Source organism: Panthera tigris, chromosome B2 (genome assembly GCF_018350195.1).
Source record: "Panthera tigris isolate Pti1 chromosome B2, P.tigris_Pti1_mat1.1, whole genome shotgun sequence".
NCBI classification, from domain to species: Eukaryota; Metazoa; Chordata; class Mammalia; order Carnivora; family Felidae; genus Panthera; species Panthera tigris.
Window position 1 is genome coordinate 79,985,919 of NC_056664.1, and position 21,387 is coordinate 80,007,305.

At 36.3% G+C, this 21,387-nt stretch overlaps 1 protein-coding gene across 5 annotated transcripts in view; it reads left to right on the forward strand.

Moving 5' to 3' along the window:
• The first annotated feature begins 662 nt into the window (after positions 1 to 662).
• Positions 663 to 21,387, forward strand: part of CASP8AP2 (caspase 8 associated protein 2) — a 51,465-nt gene continuing 30,740 nt past the window's right edge. For all 5 annotated transcript variants that reach the window (XR_006217742.1, XR_006217743.1, XM_015535211.2 and 2 more), the window contains exons 1-8: positions 663 to 704; positions 2,727 to 2,809; positions 5,150 to 5,218; positions 9,406 to 9,506; positions 10,054 to 10,128; positions 11,539 to 11,654; positions 15,120 to 17,329; positions 17,934 to 21,060. Coding sequence is in view for 3 of the 5 variants with exons in the window: in XM_015535211.2 (XP_015390697.2) it covers positions 2,755 to 2,809; positions 5,150 to 5,218; positions 9,406 to 9,506; positions 10,054 to 10,128; positions 11,539 to 11,654; positions 15,120 to 17,329; positions 17,934 to 21,060 (5,753 nt within the window). In the remaining 2 variants the exon portion in view is untranslated. The remainder of the gene's footprint in view (positions 705 to 2,726; positions 2,810 to 5,149; positions 5,219 to 9,405; positions 9,507 to 10,053; positions 10,129 to 11,538; positions 11,655 to 15,119; positions 17,330 to 17,933; positions 21,061 to 21,387) is intronic.

Consider the following 21,387-nt stretch of genomic DNA (forward strand, 5'->3'; position numbering starts at 1 on the left):
TGAGCTGAAATCAAGAGCTGGCTGCTTAACCGACTGACTGAGCTACCCAGGCACCCCCATATGACGGTTTATAGCTGGTAATAAGTTACTGTTAGAAAGCCTGTGAGTTTCTGCTGTGTCAGTAGTTTTGCTTTACCAAGAGTTAGTTCTGTTATTTGACAAATATGATTATGCCATTTTTAATTATTGTACAGACTATATTATAACAGTTAATCAAATCAGCTAATTGGAAAAAGTGTTGCAATGGGGAATGTGAGTAATGAATAAAACGATATACTTTAGGGGTGCCTGGGTGGCTCAGTTGGTTAAGCGTCTGACTTGATTTCTGCTCAGGTCATGATCTCACTGTTCATGGTATTGAGCCCTGCATCAGGCTCTGTGCCAACAGCGTGGAGCCTGCTTGAGATGTTCTCTCTCTCTCCCTCTCTGTCCCTGCCCCACTTTCAGACGAACACTGTTTCTCTCTCTCTAAATATAAATAAACATCTTTAAAAAAAGATATATACTTTGATTGTATTTAAAAGTAGTAACATAAATTGTATCTCTTGTGATAGAACCATGACTTTTTCTTTGAGAATGAGTCCAGTGATTAGAGTTCTGACTTCTTTCTTTCTTTTTTTTTCTTAAGTAAGCTGTATACCCAGCGTGGGGCTTGAACTCATGACCTCGAGATCAAGAGTCAAATGCTTTACCAGCTGAGCCAGGTGCCCCCTGACTTCTTTCTTGCATAAACCACACCTATAAGACATTGCTTATGATTTCCATCCCTCCCTTCCTTCCTTCTTTAATTAAAATGGAGTAAGAATTTAGATACTTGTTTTTTTCTTTTTTTCCTTTTTTAATGTTTTTATTTATTTTTGAAAGAGGAGAGAGAGAGAGAGAGAGAGAGAGAGAGAAAGAGAAAGAGAAAGAAAGAGAAAGAGAGAGAGAAAGAGAAAGGGAAAGACAGAGCACGAGCTGGGTAGGGGCAGAGAGAGAGGGAGACACAGAATCTGAAGCAGGCTCCAGGCCCTGAGCTGTCAGCACAGAGCCTGATGCAGGGCTCAAACTCATGAATTGTGAGATCATGACCTGGGCTGAAGTCTGATGCTCAACCTACTGAGCCACCCAGGCGCCCCTAGATACTTGTTAATCAGTGTGAGTACAGACTAGGTTTTCTCTTCCATTATTTTGGATTATCTCACCTTCACTTGATTTGACAAGCAATCGTGTGTGTATCTTTCTGCTCACCTATGAATCTTTTCAAAGCATTCAGCTTAGTTTTTACTGGAAAAGAACTTCCTTTGGCAATATAATCTTTCATAATACTATTACTTAGAGAAATAAGGAAACCTGCATAATTGGATTTGGTAGTAAATGTGATCTGGCTATCGATAAGCCTATATCTCAGTTGGTGGGAGCAGAAATATACAGGTGCAGGTATTCTTAATGACTGTCCGTATCCACAGTGGCCATAGTTCATTGACCACAGGCATCATTCATCAGACTTTACTGGCAGAATGGAAAATGTCAGATAAGTCAGGTTTTCCCTTTCTTTCTTTCTTTCTTTCTTTCTTTCTTTCTTTCTTTCTTTCTTTCTCTTTTTAGCTGTTTTGGATACTTCTGTTGCTTTTTTCTTGCTACAAATAGCACTACATTGAATTTTCCTGTATATATATTTTGTAACCATGTGCTTGTATATCTCTCAGAATGAATTACTAGATATGATTTGTTGGGTCAAAGATTATGTGCATATAAAAACTTGATAGCTATTGTCAAATTGCCTCCATGGAGTTTGTGCAAGTACATACTTGGGTGATGTATGAGAGTATGTCTTTTGTCACATCTTTACAAACCCTAGTATGGTATCAAATTCTTTACTATTTACCTGTCTTACACTCTTATTGGTGAAAACACGTATGTCTGGAGTTCCCCAGACTGCTCCCAGGTTTGATGATTTGCTAAGAGGACTCACAGAACTCATCATGTAGTTGTACTTATTTAGTATGATATTGGCTTATTTTTGTATAAAAATTAATTTGTATTTTGGTCTATTTTATAAAATTAGTATCATTTACTTTGTGACATGGTTTAGCCATAATAAGTAAGCTTAAGCTTTTGGAAAACAGTAGGCACTTTTTTTGAAGTGATGGTAGAGAGTGAACTTATTCATTGTGTCCAAATTTAAAAATTGCTGTTTTTAAAAACGATTTAAAAAATTTTTTTTTTTAACATTTTATTTATTTTTGAGACAGAGAGAGACAGAGCATGAACGGGGGAGGGTCAGAGAGAGGGAGACACAGAATCAGAAGCAGGCTCCAGGCTCTGAGCCATCAGCCCAGAGCCCGACGCGGGGCTCGAACTCACGGACCGCGAGATCGTGACCTGAGCTGAAGTCGGCCGCTTAACCGACTGAGCCACCCAGGCGCCCCTAAAAACGATTTTTTTAAATGTTTTTTTTTTGAGAGAGAAAGAGAGGGAGACACAGTGCAAGCAAGGCAGGGGCAGAGAGAGAGGGAGACACAGAATCTGAAGCAGGATCCAGGCTCCGAGTTGTCAGCACCGAGCCTGATGCAGGGCTTGAACTCGTGAACTGCAAGGTCACGGCCTGGGCCAAAGTAGAACACTTAACCGACTGAGCCACCCAGGTGCCCCTAAAAATTGCTTTTTAACTGAAAGCTAGGTTTATTCTCTGAATTGTGAGGTTGATTTTAACAATGGAAAAATCTTTATATTTCATGCTTTAGATGGCGACTGTCAAAAGGAAATAGGATCATGGCAGCAGATGATGACAATGGTGATGGAACAAGTTTATTTGATGTCTTTTCTGGTAAGACCTGTCTTTCTGAACTGTCTTTCTAAGTGTATTTAATTGCAAAATCATTTATTCTCATTGAAAACACTGTCAGCAACTCTTTCTTCCCACACATAAATGAATTAACATAGTAAGGTGCCTGGCAAATAGGAAATGTTTAGTAAATGTGAGCTTTCTTATTATTACAGGGCTTTTAAGGCTCTCAAATATAATGAAATTAACAACTTTGTCAATATGAGTGGTAATGATATTTATTTTTCTATCCAAAGAAATATAAAATAGGTATTTGTTACTCTTGAGTAAGTTGAATACATTATGGTCCTTTACTCCCAAATACTTAAGTGTGTATTTCATAAGAAAAACTTGGGTTTTTTAATATAAGAACAGCACAATTATCAAAATTTCAGTAAATTTAACATTGATATAATACTTTTATTTAATCTGCTATTTTTGTTCCTGTTTTACCAGGTAACCCCAACATTTTCTTTATTATTATGATTGGATTTTAATCTATCATTTTAATACTTTGTTTTTCTCATCTTTTTTTTTCCTTCTGATTTTCTTACCTCCTTTCAAATGTTGAGTATATTTTAGAATTTCATTCTAATTTATATATTAGCTTTTTGGGCTACAACACCTCTTTGCATTATTTTTTAGTGGCTGCTTAAGGGATTGGAGTATACCTCTTTAACATTTTGTAGTCTACTTCCTAGTATTGTACTTTTTCACCTAAGATGTAGAATCTTGTATGTATAGTTTTATTTAACCTTCATCCATCCTTTTATGTTAAAGATGTCATAAACCTCATGATACAGAGCTTCAATTTTTACTTTATATCATTCTACGTATCTTTAAAAACTTAAGAGGAATTAAAAGAAATTAAGAAAAATTTGTTATTTATATTTACTCTGTTATTTATTGTTTCTAGTCCTAGTATCCTCTAATGGCTTTTCAGTATCATTTTCCTCCCCATTCTCTCTTTTCCTCTTGGACTGCAGATATACAGTATGTGAGAACTTTTGATATTGCTAAGGTTACTAAGACATTTGTTGTTGTTTATTTGTTTTAAATCTTTTTCTCTCTATTCTTCAGATTGGGTAATTTTTATTGATTTACCTTCAAGTTCACTGGCTCTACTGTTAAGCACCTTCAGTGAAAATTTTTTTTCTTTTTTTTTTTGCATTAGATATTGCACTTTTCAGTTTTAGGATTTTCATTCTTTGCTTGTTTGTTTTAGTTATTTTTTATTTATTTAATTTAGTAATCTTTACATCCATTGTGGGGCCCAAACTCATGACCCCAAAATCAAGAGTTGCACTCCACCAACTGAGCCTGCCAGGCATCCCTCATTCTTTGTTTTAATGGTTTCTGTTTCTCTGCCAAGATTTCCTATGTAGTAATTTTTGGATTGCATTCTGGATGCTCAATTCTGTTATGTTCTAGAGACACTGGATTATGCTATATTGTTTTTACTTTTAGCAAGTATTTAACTTGGCTGAACTTAAACTTCTGTCTTACCTGTAGTGGATAGCAGCTAAAAACTCTGTTCAGATATTTTAGCTTTAACTGGACATTTTGGAGTTCTCACCTTTACTTATGTAGTTTGGAGGTCACTTGGAGATTTGGGCACAAATTGGGGAATACTCTTTCTGGATTTTCTTTCTTAGTTTCTAGTTGCTGTTATCATTCCCCAATTTTTTTCTTTCATTATTCAAACTGTTGGGACCAGAGGTTTCCATCTAAGCTTTCACTGCTCATTGTGGCTCCAACTAGGGCTTATCCTTCTACAAAAAATTTTAATAAAGGGGGATAGGGAATGCATACAAGACTGTTTTCTCCTTTCAGGTGTTGTCTCCCATTCAGTTTTTGCCCTCTTTGGATTGTTTTTAGATTTTCAGATTGCCTTTTTTTTCTTATTTAATTGAGGTATAATTATACTTATAACATCCTATTAGTTTCAGGAATACAACATAATGATTCAGTATTTGTATATAATGTGAAATGATCACCACAATGATAGTCTAGTGGCAGAGCATTTGACTACAGATAGCTTTTAATAATTTGCTTAGAGTTTATAGTTGTTATCAGCAGGAGGATTGGTCTGATAGAACCACTCTGCTATTATTGGAATTGGAACCTTCTCACAAGTTTGTTTTTGAAAGTGAGTTTTTAAGTCTAAATCTTATGTAATAGAGTCATAAATCTGTGTATTGAGATCTTTCTATTTATAAGGATGTTTAAAAATTGTAAACAATTGTGTTTTTTGGTATAAGACTAATAAAGTCTCTGTCTTGGATTAGAAAAACTTCACTAACTGCATGAAGTCAGTTTTAATTATCTTTGATTTTCCTGCAGCTTCTCCTCTTAAAAATAATGATGAAGGTTCTTTGGACATATATGCTGGGTTGGACAGTGCTGTTTCTGGTATGTAAATTCTAAAATAAAAGTTTCATTTTCTTTGGTCAGTGTATTGGAAGTATTTATTTTGTTATTGCCAATTCTTGGGAGTAATACATAGTTCCTGAACAATTTGCCCATTCTTTGAAATGGTTATACTTAGGTAATTATTTTTTTGACCAAAGTTTGATCACTAAAACAAATTAGCACTCAGTTTTGCTATTCATCTAGGTCTTAGATTTAATTGGACCTAGAGCAAGTATATTTTGTACATTGAAATGCAGCTGCTGGTGGTGTCTATACATATATTACTACTCATACTGTCATGGCTTACATATTAGAACTTTTGAAAAGGGTAGTTACTATAAATGTTTTCAAATGTATCAGTAAGAGGTGCCTGGGTAACTCAGTTTGTTGGACATCCAGCTTTGGTTCAGGTCATGATCTCGTGGTTTGTGAGTTCGAGCCCTGCATTGTGAGTTCGAGGCCCTGTCAGGCCTCTATGCTGACAGCTCAGAGCCTGGAGCCTGTTTCAGATTCTGATCTCCCTCTCTCTCTCTGCCCTTCCCCCATTTGTGCTTGCTCGCTTGCTGGCTCTCTCTCTCTCTCTCTCTGTCTCTGTCTCGCTCTCTCAAAAATAAACATTAAACAAACAAACAAACAAATGTATCAGTAAGACTGGTATGGAGAGAGTCTAATGACCTATCCAAATTAGAAACCTTTCCATAATCAAATCTCTCAAAGCTTTGAACAAATATGGTCCTCACATCTGATTTGTTGTCATAAGTATTTTAGGTAAATTGGCTTTCCAACCAATCAGTATAGATTTGGATGAAATGCAGGAGATGCAGAAATATATAGCCCTTTGATTTGCAGGAGACACAACATCAAAAAGCTTGACACATATTTTCTATTTTCCCCACCTTTATTGAGATATAGTTAACACGTAACATTGTGTAAGTTTAAGTATTGATTTGATACACTTATACGTTGCAAAATGATTACCACTTTAGCCTTAGTTAAATTATGTGACATAATTACCTGCATCAATTATGTGATATAATTAGCCTGCATCAATTACGTGACATAATTACCATCTCTCTTGTGGTGAGAACATTTAAGATCTATTCTCTTAGCAACTTTTAAGTATGTAATACACACAGTATGATTAACTATCATCACTCTGCTGTGTTTTAGATCCCTAAACCTTATTTATCTTATAGCTAGAAGTTTATATTCTGGTTTTTTAAAGTTTATTTATTTATTTATTTAGAGAGAGAGCACAAGCGAGCATGAGCAGGGGAGGGGCAGAGAGAGAGGGAGAGAGAATCCCAAGTAGGCTCTTCCCTGTCAATACTGAGCCTGATGTGGGGCTAGAACTCACAAACCATGAGATCATGACCTGAGCTGAAATCAAGAGTGCTTAACCAACTGAGCCACCCAAGGGCCCCTGGAAGTTCATACTCTTTGATCAATATCTCTTCTGTCACCCCAGCCCCTGGTAACCACTGTTCTAGTCTGTTTCTATGTATTTGGCATTTTTATATTTCACATACAAGTTGATGTCATGTGCTATTTGTCTTTCTCTTTCTGACTTATTTCAATTAGCATAATGCCTGCAAGGTCTGTCCATGTTAGTGCAAATGGCAGGAGGTCCTTCTTTCTCATGGTTGAATAATATCCCATTGTATACATATGCCACATCTCTTTTAACCATCTGTTAATGAACACTTAGGTTGTTTCCATATGTTGGCTATTATGAATAATGCTGCAGTGAACATGGGTGTGCAGATATCTCTTTGAGATCCTGGGGTTTTTTTTTAAGTTTTTATTTATTTATTTTGAGAGAGAGAAAGAGAGGAAAAGAGAGAAATTGAGTGGGGAAGGGGCAGAGAGAGGGGGGGACAGAGGATCTGAAGTGGGCTCTGCACTGACAGCAAAAACCCTATACGGGGCTCAAACCCATGAACTGTGAGATCATATTTATGACTCTATTACATATTAGTTTCAGGCATACGACATAATTATTCAGTATTTGTATATAATGTGAAATGATCACCATAGTAATAGTCTAGTGGTAGAGCATTTGATTACAGATAGCTTTCTGTACACTGCAGAGAGCCTGATGCAGGGCTTAAACCCATGAACCACTTCCACTTGAGCCGAAGTTAGGCGCTTTACCAATTGAGCCACCCAGGTGCCCTAAGATCCTCTTTTATATCCTTTGGATTAATACCCAGAGGTGGGATTACTGAATCATATTTCTATTTTTAAGTTTTTGAGGAACCTCCATAGTGTTTTCCATTGTAGCTGCACTGGTTTACATTCCCACTAATCTTGCACAAGTATTCTATTTTCTCCACATCCTTGCCAACACTTGTTATCTCATGGTTGTTTTTTGTTTTTTGTTTTTTTTTAATCGGGGAGGTCTCTGATAACAGCAGTCTTTACTGAACATTTACTTACTAAGTGTGGCAAGTGTTTGGTGCTTTTTATTTTTTACTTACTCATTTATTTTATTGAAGTATAGTTGACATACAGTGTTATATTAGTTTCAAGTGTACAAAATAGTGATTTGACAATTCTGTACCTAATGCAGTGCTCATCATGGTAAGTGTAGTTACTATTTGTCACCATACAAAGTTATTACAATATTATTGATTATATTCCCTATTCTATAGCTTTTATCTCCTCTTTTTGGTGATAGCCATTCTAGCAGGTGTAAGGTGTTATCTCATTGTGATTTTGATTTGCATTTCCCTAACAGTTAGTCAGGTTGAGCACTTTTCCATGTTCCTGTTGGCCATTTGTATGTCTTTGGGAAAATGTCTATTCAGTTTCTCTGCCCATTTTTCTGTCAGATTTTTTTTTTTTTCCTTTGGCTGTTGAGTGGTATGAGTTCTTTATATATTCTGGATATTAACCCTATGTCAGATACTTAATTTGCAAATATTTTCTCCCATTCTGTGGGTTGCCTTTCACTTTGTTGATGGTTTTCTTTCCTATGCTGCAGCTTTGTAATTTGATGTAGTCCTACTTGTTATTTTTGCTATTGTTTCCCTTGTTTTTGGTGTGAAATCCAGAAAATCTTTGCCAAGACTGATGTCTAGGAGCTTACCCCCTTCCTTTTTTTTTTCTCTAAGACTTTTTGGGTCTCACATTTAAATCCCATTTGGAATGCAAGCTGGTGTAGCCACTCTGAAGACAGTATGGAGGTTCCACAAAAAAACTAAAAATAGAACTACCTTACGGGCCAGCAATTGCACTACTAGGCATTTATCCACGGGGTACAGGTGTGCTGTTTCAGTGGGACACATGCACCCTCATGTTTATAGCAGCACTATCAACAATAGCCAAAGTATGGAAAGAGCCCAAGTGTCCACTGATGGATGAATGGATAAAGAAGATGTGGTATATATATGTACAATGGAGTATTACTTGGCAATCAAAAAGAATTTGCAACTACGTGGGTGGAACTGGAGGGTATTATGCTAAGTGAAATTAGTCAGAGAAAGACATAAATCATATGACTTCATTCATATGAGGACTTTAAGAAACAAAAACAGATGAACCTAAGGGAAGGGAAACAAAAAATATAAAAACAGGGAGGGGGACAAAACAGAAGAGACTCATAAATATGGAGAACAAACTGAGGGTTACTGGAGGGGTTGTGGAGGGGGGATGGGCTAAATGGGTAAGGGGCACTAAGGAATCTACTCCTGAAATCATTGTTGATGATATATCCTAACTAATTTGGATGTAAATTTTAAAAAATTAAAAAAAAAAAACCATTTGGAGTTGATTTTTGTGCATGGAGTAAGATAGGGGTCCAGTTTTCTCAATACCATTTATGGAAAGAGCTTATCTATTCCCCATTGTATATTCTTCACTTGTCTGTCATACATAAATTTACTGTATTTATTTCTGGGTTCTGTATTCTGCTCCATTGATCTGTATATCTGTTTTTATGCCAATAGCATACAGTTTTGATTACTATAGCTTTGTATTATGATTAGAGATCAGGAAATGTGATGCCTACAGCTTTGGTCTTCTTTTTCAAGACAGCTTTTTTATTTGCAGTCTTGTCATTTCATACGAATTTTAGGATTGTTATTTCTATTTCTGTGAAAAATGACATTGGAATTCTGATAGGGATTGCATTGAATCTCAAAGTACATGTTTTAATTTAAGGGCTTTTTGTATGTTTGTTTTAGACAGTGCTTCCAAATCGTGTGTACCATCCAGAAATTGTTTGGATTTATATGAAGAAATCCTGACTGAAGAAGGAACTGCAAAGGAGGCAACATATAATGATGTATGGGTTGCCAGAATTAAGGACAGAGTTATTTTAACCTTTTGTAACTTCTGAAGTGCAGACATCAGCTTATTATTAAACATTCTGTGTTGAAGAAATAGCTCTTAGTCTAAAAGAATATTTAAGTTTCTGTCTTCAGATCTGCTTTTTAAAATCTTTTCTGAATGCTTGTCTAAATTTAGTTATAATTTTGCTTGATTAAATTTAAGTGAATATATAAAACCTCAACAGGCAGTCAGTATGATAAAACATTTTATCTTTTCATGATTTGTACTAAGTTATAAAATGTCCCAAGACTTAATTCAGATGAATTTCTTTCTACCTTATTTGAATTTTAAGGTCTGGAGATTGAATGTGAAACTTAACAAGATGTGTTTTGGTTGAGACAATGTTAAAAACTAGTAGTTTTACTAAATATCTGTTAGTAGAAATAGACCTTGTCTATCCTTTGTAGGGGGTTGATTTTCTAAATTTTAAAATATTCCGAAGTGTCATATAAGCTAAGAAAATAATTTAGGATGATGCTTAATCTTTTTATATCTTACAGTTGCAAGTAGAATATGGTAAATGTCAGCTGCAAATGAAAGAGCTGATGAAAAAGTTTAAGGAAATACAGACACAGGTAGGATTATTATGAGTATTTTTGCCTCTCTGTTTTCTTTTACTGCTCCAGTCATTGAAGGGAAGTTTTATTGAGGCCCTAGGGCCTTTTGTGTTATTTTAAAATCAAAATGTAATAATTTTTTTTTGTTAGAAATTAAAATGCTTAAGTGTTGGCGGTTTATAAGGAAATTCTTCTTTTTAGTGTTAAATGATATAGCAAGTATGCAGAAACATGCATTATTTTCTGTGTCACTGAAAATGATATTGGAAAACTGATTTGTTAAATGGCACCGGCATAAAAATCTGTTACACTAGTTAACAAATAATAGAACATTAATGGAGATGATACCAGGTATTTTTTTTGTTTTTTGTTTTTTTTTTAAATTTATTTTGAGAGAGAGAACACAAGTTGGGAGGGGCAGAGAGAGAGGGAGGGAGAGAGAGGGAGAATTCTAAGCAGGCCCTGTTCTATCAGCGTGGAGCCCAATATGGGGTTTGAACCCGTGAACTGTGAGATCATGGCATGAGCCGAAATCAAGAGTTGGACACTTTAAGTGACTGAGCCACCCAGGAGCCCCGATACCGGGTGTTTTAAAAGGGAATGGTTTGAGGAGCAAAGATTTAGAATGGCTGTTGGGGGAAGGTGGTGATACCTTCATACTTTCGCAAGAGTGACTTTTTTGGTGAGCGTGCTGCAGAATACAGGAATGTCATGTCTTGTTTTGATTTTTATTTATTTATTTATTTATTTTGGTAAAGTTGTTTCTCTTCGTTTCCCTTTCCCCCCAAATAACTAGCCAATCCTAAATTCATTCTTTGTTCATTTGAGAATTAGTACATTGTTGTAAGTTAAACGTGAGTTGTTAAGTATAATAAAGCCTTCTCATTTTTATCTTCAGTTTTCAAGGTAATAACCCAGGCAGAACTTTTTTCTTGTTATTGTCTTTTCATTTTGAACCTGGCTTTTTTTTTTTTTTTAATGTTTATTTATTTTGAGAGAGAGAGCATGTGCACGCAGGTGTGTATGGGAGGGGCAGAGAGAGGGGGAGAGAGAATCCCAAGCAGGTTCCATGCTCAGTGCAGTGTCTTATTTCATGACTACGAGATCACAACCTGAGCCAATATCAAGACTTGGGTGCTTAACTGACAGCCACCCAGGTGCCCCTTGATCCATGTTTTAAGTAGTTTCACTTGAAATGGCCTTTGTTTGGTGTCTGTTATCTTTGAATCTCAGCTGTATAATGAACATAATAGTACTTCTTTCTCGTAGGACTTTTTTTGGAATCACACAAGATAAAAAACGTGATGCCTGGCTTGCAGTTAGAGCTTTCAGTAAACATTAGCTGTATTATATAAGTAAAAGTTTAATAATCCTGTAGACCTATACTTTATTTATATATATACTTTAAATATATTTTATGATGTTTAGAATTTCAGCTTAAAAAATGAAAACCAGTCTCTTAAGAAGAATATTTCAGCACTTATCAAAACTGCTAGAGTGGAAATAAATCGCAAGGATGAAGAAATAAATAATCTTCACCAAAGGTATAATTGAGGGGTATGGATCTGTTTATGAATTTCATGGCTGTTGATATGTGGAATATTTTAAACTTTTGAGTGGAAAGATGAAAATCATGCATTTTATTAAGTCTTTAAGGTTTTACTATGACTAATATTCTCTCTCTTTTTAAAATTTTGGTTGGAGGCAGTATTTTCCAGAGAATTTCATGTTTCCTTCCCTTGCATAGTCAAACCTCCAAAGCAGTTATCTAAACTTGCTGTCTTCATTTTATGTTTCTACTCACTCTTGACCCCCTTTCACTCTGACTTCTGCCTCCATTGGTACACCCAAATAGCTGTCATTTTGCTCAACGGTGACTGCCTCTAAGTCTATCAAATAGTTTTGATTTCTCATTTTAACCACCCTCACACATTATATGACATAATTGACCTTTTCTTGAAAATAGTCTCTTGATTTGGCTTTCATGGTTCTTAATTTTCTTCCTAACTTGAGGTTTATTCTTCTGTACTTGACTAGGTTGGAATTCTTAAAACTCAGACCTATGTCTTTTCCTTTCTCTGTCAGTATATTCATTTGAAGTAATCTCACTCCTACTACATCAGTTCCATTTATATAGAAATAACTACTTCACATCTATACAGAATTTTCAAAATTACCTCATTCAAAATGGAATTTATGATCAAACCTCTTCAGTTGTTTCTTACTCAGTGGGTTCTCCATCATTTATTCAGCTGGTGTAAACCAGAGACCTAGGGGTAGACTGGCCATTTAATTTATTGCCCACACCAGGACCCTTTTGAGAGTAGAAGGGCATGCTATTAATAATTGCACTGAGATTACTTGGCAAACTGGGACACATAGTCACTGTGCCTAGAAGCTGTCATTGACCCTTACCTCTCTAATCGTCCCTCAGACCTAATTCATTACCATGTTCTGCTGATTTTTATGTCTTTATAATCTCTCAAATTATTCATTTCTCTCCGATTTTACCATCATTGTTACCTATCAACTCTCATCTGGCAGTAGCCTTTGTGCTGGTATTTCTGCATCCATTCTTGCTCTTTTCCACCTCTGGTTCATCTCTTCTCAGTATAAAAGCCCCACACAGGACACTTTTTAAACCACACTGAACATCTCACTATCATAGAATTACTCCATCCTACCCTTTTTCTTAATTAAAATACATCAATGGATTCTCATTGTTCTTAGGATAAAAGATCATAAATCTGAACGTGGCCCACAAGACTGTTCCCAGTATGGTTCTAAACTACTTTTCAGGCCTTGCCTTTAGTGTTTACCTTTGCCCTAGGCATCATAGCTCTGGAATTTCTGCATTCTTTTGGTTCCTTGGATGTACCATGAGCTCTGCCTTTGCCACCTGTTTCCCATCCTCCACTTGCTAAAAACCAACCTATCCTCAGGTCTTTTTCACAGGGGTATTAGTCTGTTATTCCTCTTACACTTAGAATTTTTAAAGTCATTAATGGGGTTACTTCTTTAGTATCTTTCTCTTTCTAATCTCCCTGTTATCTCTGTTAAGAGCTCTGTGGGTTAGAATTATCTTTTAGTATCTATCTTTTCACTAAACTGTAAGCTTCATGGGAGCAGTGACCATGTCTGTGTATCTTCACCATTTTATCAAGCACTTAGCTCAGAGTTTGGCGCATGGCAGATGGTCAATAAATGATTGACAGGTGAATGAAGGTAATTTTATATGTAGACTGTGTGATACTGTAAAGCACTTCAGGTCTTTTGGAAATGAAGATGGCTGTGTGTTTACTAAACTAAATCGCACCAGTGCAGCTAGTATGATTGCTTCCTGAAATGTTGGGGAAATTTTATACATATTTAAATCTTTTAGGGGATAGTTGTGATGTTTTAACAGGGTGGAGAGAGAAACTGGGTGAATAAATGATGAGACTTATGTCATTAGATTAATTCATGTGGTTATACCTTATCTAATAAACATTCTGCCAGTTATTTTCACTTTTTAATTGTGACCTGTATCTGGTATTCTACTGGTGTTTATCATTTGGCTGAAACCTCACGTTTAATAGAAAACATATACATAATGTAAGGTGAAAATTTAAGAGTATAAATTCTGGAAAGTGTGTAAGGTAAAGGTTTGTTTTAAATAAAGCTTTTTTTTTTTTTTAAAGTTTATTTATTTAACTAATCTGTACACCCAATGTGGGGCTCAAACTCATGACCCCAAGATCAAGAGTCACATTCTCTTCCAACTGAGCGAGCCAGGCTCCCCCTAAAACTTTTGATAGTATTTTATCTATCTAGCGTGCACATGCTGGGGAGGGGCAGAAAGAGAGGGAGAGAGAAAATCCTAAGCAGGCTCTGTGCTGTCAGTGCAGAGCCCGTTGTGGGGCTCGATCCCACGAACCGTGAGATCATGATCTGAGCTGATATAAAGAGCTAGATGTTTGACTGGGCCACTGAGGCACCCCCAAATTTCCCTTTTTTATAGGGATACTAGTTATAGTGGATTAGGGCTCACTCTAGTGACCTCTCTTTAACTTGATTCCCCTCTGTAAAGACCCTCTCCTCAAAGTCACATTGTAAGATACTGGGAGTTAGGACTTGAACATATGAATTTTGGGGAGAACATAACTTAACCCATTATAAGATCCATATAAGATCTATATATTGTTTTAGATTGTATATTTCCCATATCCTCTTTTGTTTAATTAAAATCTCCCCTTATTCTCCTGAGTCTTTTAAATTTTGGTGTTCTCTGTACATTTAGTACTGATTAGGATTAGATTTATGGAGATTTAGAGAAGTTATGGAAGTTCAGGAAGATGGACTGAGAACTAAAATGAGCTATTTGCCTATTATTGTTAGGAAATCTGCCAGTTTTCTGAAACACTAATATAAAACCCTAAGACTTAGACTCTTTTTGGTTAAATAATAAATACACGCCATTTCCCTAAGAAAGAATCACAACTCTATATTTCTCTTTATTTTTGCATAGTATGTGGCACTTTAAGATGGCTATTGATGCTTTGGTTTACTGTGGGATTGTATGTGAAACAGAAAACCAGGGTAGAGAGCTACGTAGAACTCTATGATTGTGTTGTCTGGCAACATTTTACTTTTCCTTCTGTTTCAGTTGCACTAGAGTGAGTGAGGGCAAGAAAATAATGTTATTTGTTCTAAAAGAAATGAATCTGTGGTTAGTTTGGCAGTTATCCACCTGTGGTGAGGGAAGTCTGGAAGACCTTGGTAAGGCCTGATAGAACAGAGAGGTCCTCTAGTCTTTGTTGAACAAAGCAAATGAAAGGGAGTTCCTTGTTTTGAAAACAGGCCCATTTAGTTGGAAGCTGGTAAGCATCACTCACATCTTTATATGAAGTAAAACAGTTTTGCCAGTGTGGGGACCCCTGAATTTTAAAATGTTTTGCATGTGATTAAAATCTGGATCATTAAAAAGCAATTAACTTTGTTTTTTGTTGTGAATTTCTATCTCTCAACAGACTGTCTGAGTTCTCACATTTTCGAAATAATCACAAAACTCTAAGGACACCAGATATAGTTAAAACAAAAGATCTTAAATCCAAATCTCCCCATTTGGATGATTGTGCAAAGACTGATCTCAGAGTGAAAAGTGATGTTTCTAAAGATGTACATCATAGCACTTCACTGCCAAATCCCGAAAAGGAAGGAAAATCACATTGTGAAAAAAAGAGCACTTTGTATTTGTCTCCATTTACTGAAAAACACTGCAACAATGGCATTTGGTCACGTTCCCATTATCAGGTTGGTGAGAGTATCTCAAATGAGGATAATAGAAGAGGGAGAAAAGATATTAGACATAGCCAATATAGCAGAGGAACGGATAGAATACGGAAAGACTTAAATTCTAGTTGTGGTGATAGTGAATCAAGGAACACAGAGGCTAGTCAAAGGCTACAAGGACGTCCTGAGAAATATGGTAAAGGTGAACCAAAGGCTGAAAGTAAAAATTCAAAGTTTAAAAGTAATACAGATATGGATTATAAAAATGAACGCATTAACTCTTGGGAAAAAGAGACCTTTAGAGAAAGGTCATATACTCGAGTAGAATCTCAAAGTGACAAAAAACTAGAAAGACAAAGTGAAAGATCACAAACTATAAATAGAAAAGAACTTAAGTCTCAAGACAAAGAAGAAAGAAAAGTTGATCAGAAACCTAAATCCGTAGTAAAAGACCAGGATCATTGGAGAAGATCTGAACGACCATCACTTACTCATTCCAAGAATGAAATAAAATCTCATAATTCAAGTAAATACCATCTAGAAGAGAGAAGAGGAAGGGAAGATTGTAAAAGAGATAGGGGTGTAAGTAATCATAGTTTTCAAGAAGGAAGATGTCCATCCTTTTTTTCATCCAGCAGAACTCATAAACACACTGACTCCAAAGAATTTGATGCTGTGCACCAGTGGGAAAATACACCTTTAAGAGCAGAACGGCATAGGACTGAAGATAAGAGGAAAAGAGAACGAGAAAGCAAAGAAGAAAATAGGCATATAAGAAATGAAAAAAGAACACCTACAGAACATTTGCAGAAGACTAGCAAAGAAACTAAGAAAACCACTACGAATTTAAAGAGACAGAATGAGCCCAAAAGTGATAAAGGTGAAGTCTCTAACAATGAGGTTTCTGAAGGAGCGGATAATAAAGAGCCTGCAATTAAAGCTGACAGTGGTCCAAATGAAACAAAAAACAAAGACTTAAAGTTGAGTTTTATGGAAAAATTGAACTTAACCCTTTCTCCTGCCAAAAAGCAGCCTGTTTCTCAGGATAACCACCCGAAAATAACCAATATCCCCAAATCCAGTGGCATATGTGATTTGGAGTGCTTGGTTCAGGCGACAACAGTGACATGTGTTTCCTCTGTCAGTGAACATACCGCAGAGGAAACCAAATCAAAGTTATTGGAACCAAAGGATGCTCTTGCAGTTGCATCTGAAGCCAGGACCAGTAATCCAGAAAGGAAAATGGAAGGAGAGAGTGTGTTGGTTAAGTCTGTTGAGAATACTATGGGTTGTGATGTGCCCATTTGTGGTACAGAGACTCCCTTCTCAGCACCTGTGGAAGTGGAACAAACAGAATCCTTGTTTCCATCATCAACAGAAATGGAACAAACCATTAATGGTGCCAGGGAAGCAGTTCCTGTGGTAATGGACATATTACAAACAAATGTTTCTCAAAACTTTGGCTTGGAATTGGATACTAAAAGAAATGTTGATTTAAATTCTTGTAGTGTTTCTGAAGGTATGGAGATGAAGGAGCCTTCTGCAACAAAAGTAGCTGAATCCAGTGACAGCATTTTGCAGCCTTCAGTTGAAGAAACTGAAATTTTGCCAGTAGCCCTTTCAGAAGATGGTAACCCCAAATTTGAGCCTTCTCTTGTAGATACACCATTGGATGAAAGTAAGTCTTGTCATTTGGAGCCTTGCTCACCTAAAGAGACACAAGAATCTTCACTTCAGCAGTCTGCGATAGTGGACAACAGAATGGAAATCGGTGAAACAAACTCAGTATATAATGATGATGAGAATTCAGTTTTGAGCATTGACCTCAATCACCTGAGGCCTATTCCAGAAGCCATCAGTCCTCTGAATAGTCCAGTGAGACCTGTAGCAAAAGTTCTTAGACTGGAAAGCCCATCTCAAGTTTCATTATGTAATAACAGTCATAAAGGTAATAGTTTATATTATGTTCTATAACTTTTTGTGAGACTGTAAAATATATAAGAAGAACTAGTGCTTTTTCTTTTTTGATAACATAGTTAACATATTGTTCAGACCCCTGTTAATTAGAGAGGTACATCGAGCCTTTAATCTAAATTTAGATAACTCTTATTTTTACAAACAAGGGAGTTGTAGGACAGGTTGTTTCAAATACTCTTTGCTTGCTTTCAGATATATTTTTTATTCCAAAGCCATCATCAAATGGTATAGAGTAGGTGATCCTAACATGAAGTAAAGATACCTGACCAGTTGGTTGATGGTTATCCAAATGACCAAACCACACCATCACTGAGTACCAACTGAGGCCAGGAAAGACATAGGACATGATTAAGTATTAAACATTAACATACTACTAAGAAAAAAAAAGCTATTAAAAATGGTGACAAAAGACATATGACATGATTAAATATTAGTCATTAACATTCTACTAAAAAAAAAGCTATTAAAATAATGAGTTGCCTCAGTACTTAAGTTTTTGTTATATTTAGTATGGAAATGTCAAATGACTAGAACTCAGTTGTCATGTGACTATAATACACTTTTCTCTTCCACAGATATATTTCCACCAGATTCGGCTCAATCTACCTCTAAGAGCAAGTCTGATCTCAATAAGGAAAATCAAAAGCCAGTTTGCAAATCTGACAAATTTACAGATGCAGACTACCATAAGAATTCATCTTTAGATGAATTGGAAGAAGGAGAAATTATAAGCGACAGTGAAAAATCTAAACCACAAGAAAGTTTTGAAAAAAGTGCCAAACCCAGAACTTCTACTGAAGTCCAGAATGCAAAAAGTAACCCAGGAAGTAGGAAAAGTACTATGCACTTGGGTAAAGACAGTAGGAAAACATCTATAAAAATTCATCAGACCAAAAGCAGATGGAATAATAATAGACAAAGTGAATCTAGCAGATCTTCAAAAACAGAGAGGAAAGATAAGACCATGAGTACCTCCAGCCTGGAAAAAATAGTTCCAATTATTGCTGCACCCTCTTCTGTACGAGAGATTATGCACATGTTACGAATGTTAAGAAAACATGTAAGGAAAAATTATATGAAATTCAAGGTAAAATTTTCATTAATACAATTTCATAGAATTATCGAATCAGCAATTTTGAGTTTTACATCACTAATTAAACACCTTGACTTATCCAAGATCTCAAAGTCAGTGACTACCTTACAGAATAATCTCTGTGATGTTATAGAATCCAAACTTAAGCAAGTTAAAAAGAATGGCATTGTGGATCGTTTGTTTGAACAGCAGCTACCAGATATGAAAAAAAAATTGTGGAAGTTTGTAGAAGAACAGCTGGATTATTTGTTTGGAAAGCTTAAGAAAATCTTAGGAAAGTTTTGTGATTCCATAAACTGTGGCAGTGACAGTGATGAAGGAAAACGTGAAAAGATAAATAAGGAGAAAGCACAATATTCAAACTGTCAGAAGGGGAATGTGGACAACTCCAGCAAAGAAATGCTGAAAGAGAAATCCCCCAAATCGGAAGATTCTGTTAATCATAAGTCTGCACTTGGATGTAAAAAATCTGAGGAAAAACCTCAAGATAATTTCAGTATTAACACAGTAAAGCGTGACATTAAAAAAAGTTCTAACACTTGCTTTGATAACATTAAGAACTCTCAGTCTGAAGAACACTCCTTGGAACCAAACTGTCCCAGCATCCCAAAGCCAGGAAAAATGGAAGGCAGCACTATAGAGGATGCACAAACATCCCAGCATGCAGCTTTGAAGCCAGAACGCAGTTTCGAGATTCTTACTGAACAGCAAGCATCTAGCCTTACTTTTAATTTAGTGAGCGATGCACAGATGGGTGAAATATTCAAAAGTTTGTTACAGGGTTCTGATCTTTTGGATAACAGTGTTAATTGTAATGAAAAAAGTGAGTGGGAGTTAAAGACTCCAGAAAAACAGCTGCTGGAGAGTCTTAAGTGCGAATCTATACCAACTTGTACAACTGACGAGCTGGTTTCAGGGGTGGTTTCTCCATGTCCTAAAATGATTAGTGATGACAATTGGTCATTATTGTCATCTGAGAAAGGTCCATCTTTGTCTTCAGGACTTTCTTTGCCAGTTCATCCTGATGTGTTGGATGAAAGTTGTATGTTTGAAGTGTCCACTAATATAGCTTTGAGTAAAGATAATGGATGTAGTTCAGAAAAGAGCAAGCCCTGCATTTCCTCCATACTTCTTGAAGATCTCGCAGTCTCTTTAACAGTACCATCACCTCTGAAGTCAGATGGTCATCTCAGTTTCTTAAAGCCTGAAGTTTTGTCTAGTTCAACTCCTGAAGAAGTTATTAGTGCCCATTTTAGTGAAGATGCCTTACTTGAAGAAGAGGATGCATCTGAACAAGATATTCATTTAGCTCTGGAGTCTGATAATTCGAGCAGCAAATCAAGTTGTTCTTCATCATGGACAAGTCGGTCTGTTACTCCAGGCTTTCAGTACCACCCCAACCTACCCATGCATGCTGTCATAATGGAAAAGTCCAATGATCATTTCATTGTGAAAATACGGCGTGCTGCACCATCTACCTCCCCTAGTCTTAAACAGAATATGGTGGCTGACGAGTCATTGGCATCGTTGCCAAGAGTGGAAAAGGAAGCAGATAAAGCAGTGGAGAAAGAATGTGTTTCATGTCAGAATGAAGTTTTTAAATCTGTGGAGGAATTAAATTCCAACAACAATGTTGACAGCAGTAAATCAGCTCCTGAAGAACAGGACTGTATGATACAAACACAGGTTCCTGATATATACGAATTTCTTAAAGATGCTTCAGGTAAAGTGAGTCATGGTAATGAAGTGGCTGATGAGTGTTTCAAGTTGCATCAAGTATGGGAACCAAAAGTACCTGAAAGCATTGAGGAATTGCCTCCAATGGAAGAAATTTCACATTCTGTTGAGGATCAACTTCCAGACACATATATAGACCTCACAAAAGATACAGTCACTGAGACCAAAAACTTGGGGGAATTCATAGAAGTAACAGTTTTAAATATTGATCAGTTGGGATGCTCTGAAGGCAATTTGGATCAGAATGCTCAAATACTAGATGATATGCAGCCTGATACTGTAGATGCTTTCATTGATTTGACACAAGAGGTTTCAAGTGAGAGTAAAAATGAGAGTAACCATCCTGCTTTAGGTGTTGAACGCTTGGAATGTCAGGTGATATGTGTGGATGAAGATAACTCTAAGGAAGGAAAGGTGCAAGTGGCAAACGGGCCTTTGGAATGCATTGTTGAAGAAGCCTGTATCGATTTGACCTCAGAACCTCCCAGTTCATGTGAAGTAAAAAAGGATGACTTAAAACCAGAGTCGGCATCAAATTCTGATAGTTCAGTGTTGCCTGGGACTTTGGATAATGCTCCTAAAAAGAGAAAAAAACTTTCTGATCTAAATCATTCTCATAAAAAACAGAGAAAGGAAACAGACTTAACCAGTAGGGAAAAGACTAAGAAAATTACCCATGATTCTGCTGAGAATGGTGAAGCTCACCGAAAGAAAGCCAGTAAGAAAAAGGCCCCTGCAGTGACTAAAGATCCCTCATCGTTGAAGTCAAGCCCAGGGATCGAGGAGCTGTCAGCAACTGCCACTTCTCCTATAAGCCTTTCTGCAAAGAATGTTATTAAAAAGAAGGGAGAAATTATAGTTTTATGGACAAGGTAAGAATCTTGAGACTTTTAAGTCACCAGGAAATTTTGAGAGGCCAGGCATCTGTTCTGTCATGTCATCATAGTTTTATCCCATCCTAAAATAAGGCAAGTGAGGACTGACTTCAAAAGTGGCCAAAGTTGGTAGAGGATGCATTCTAGAGTGCAGTCCAACTGTAGTATAGAACAGTTTAGAGCAGTGGCTCTTAACCAGGTATGTGCATTAGCACCATGGACATAACTTTTCACTGTTCTTTTAAAAATTTTTTTAAACTTTTTCGGTTAAAATTTCTTTGTAAGGAACTGGTATAACCACATTTTAGAAAGGAAGAATATAAC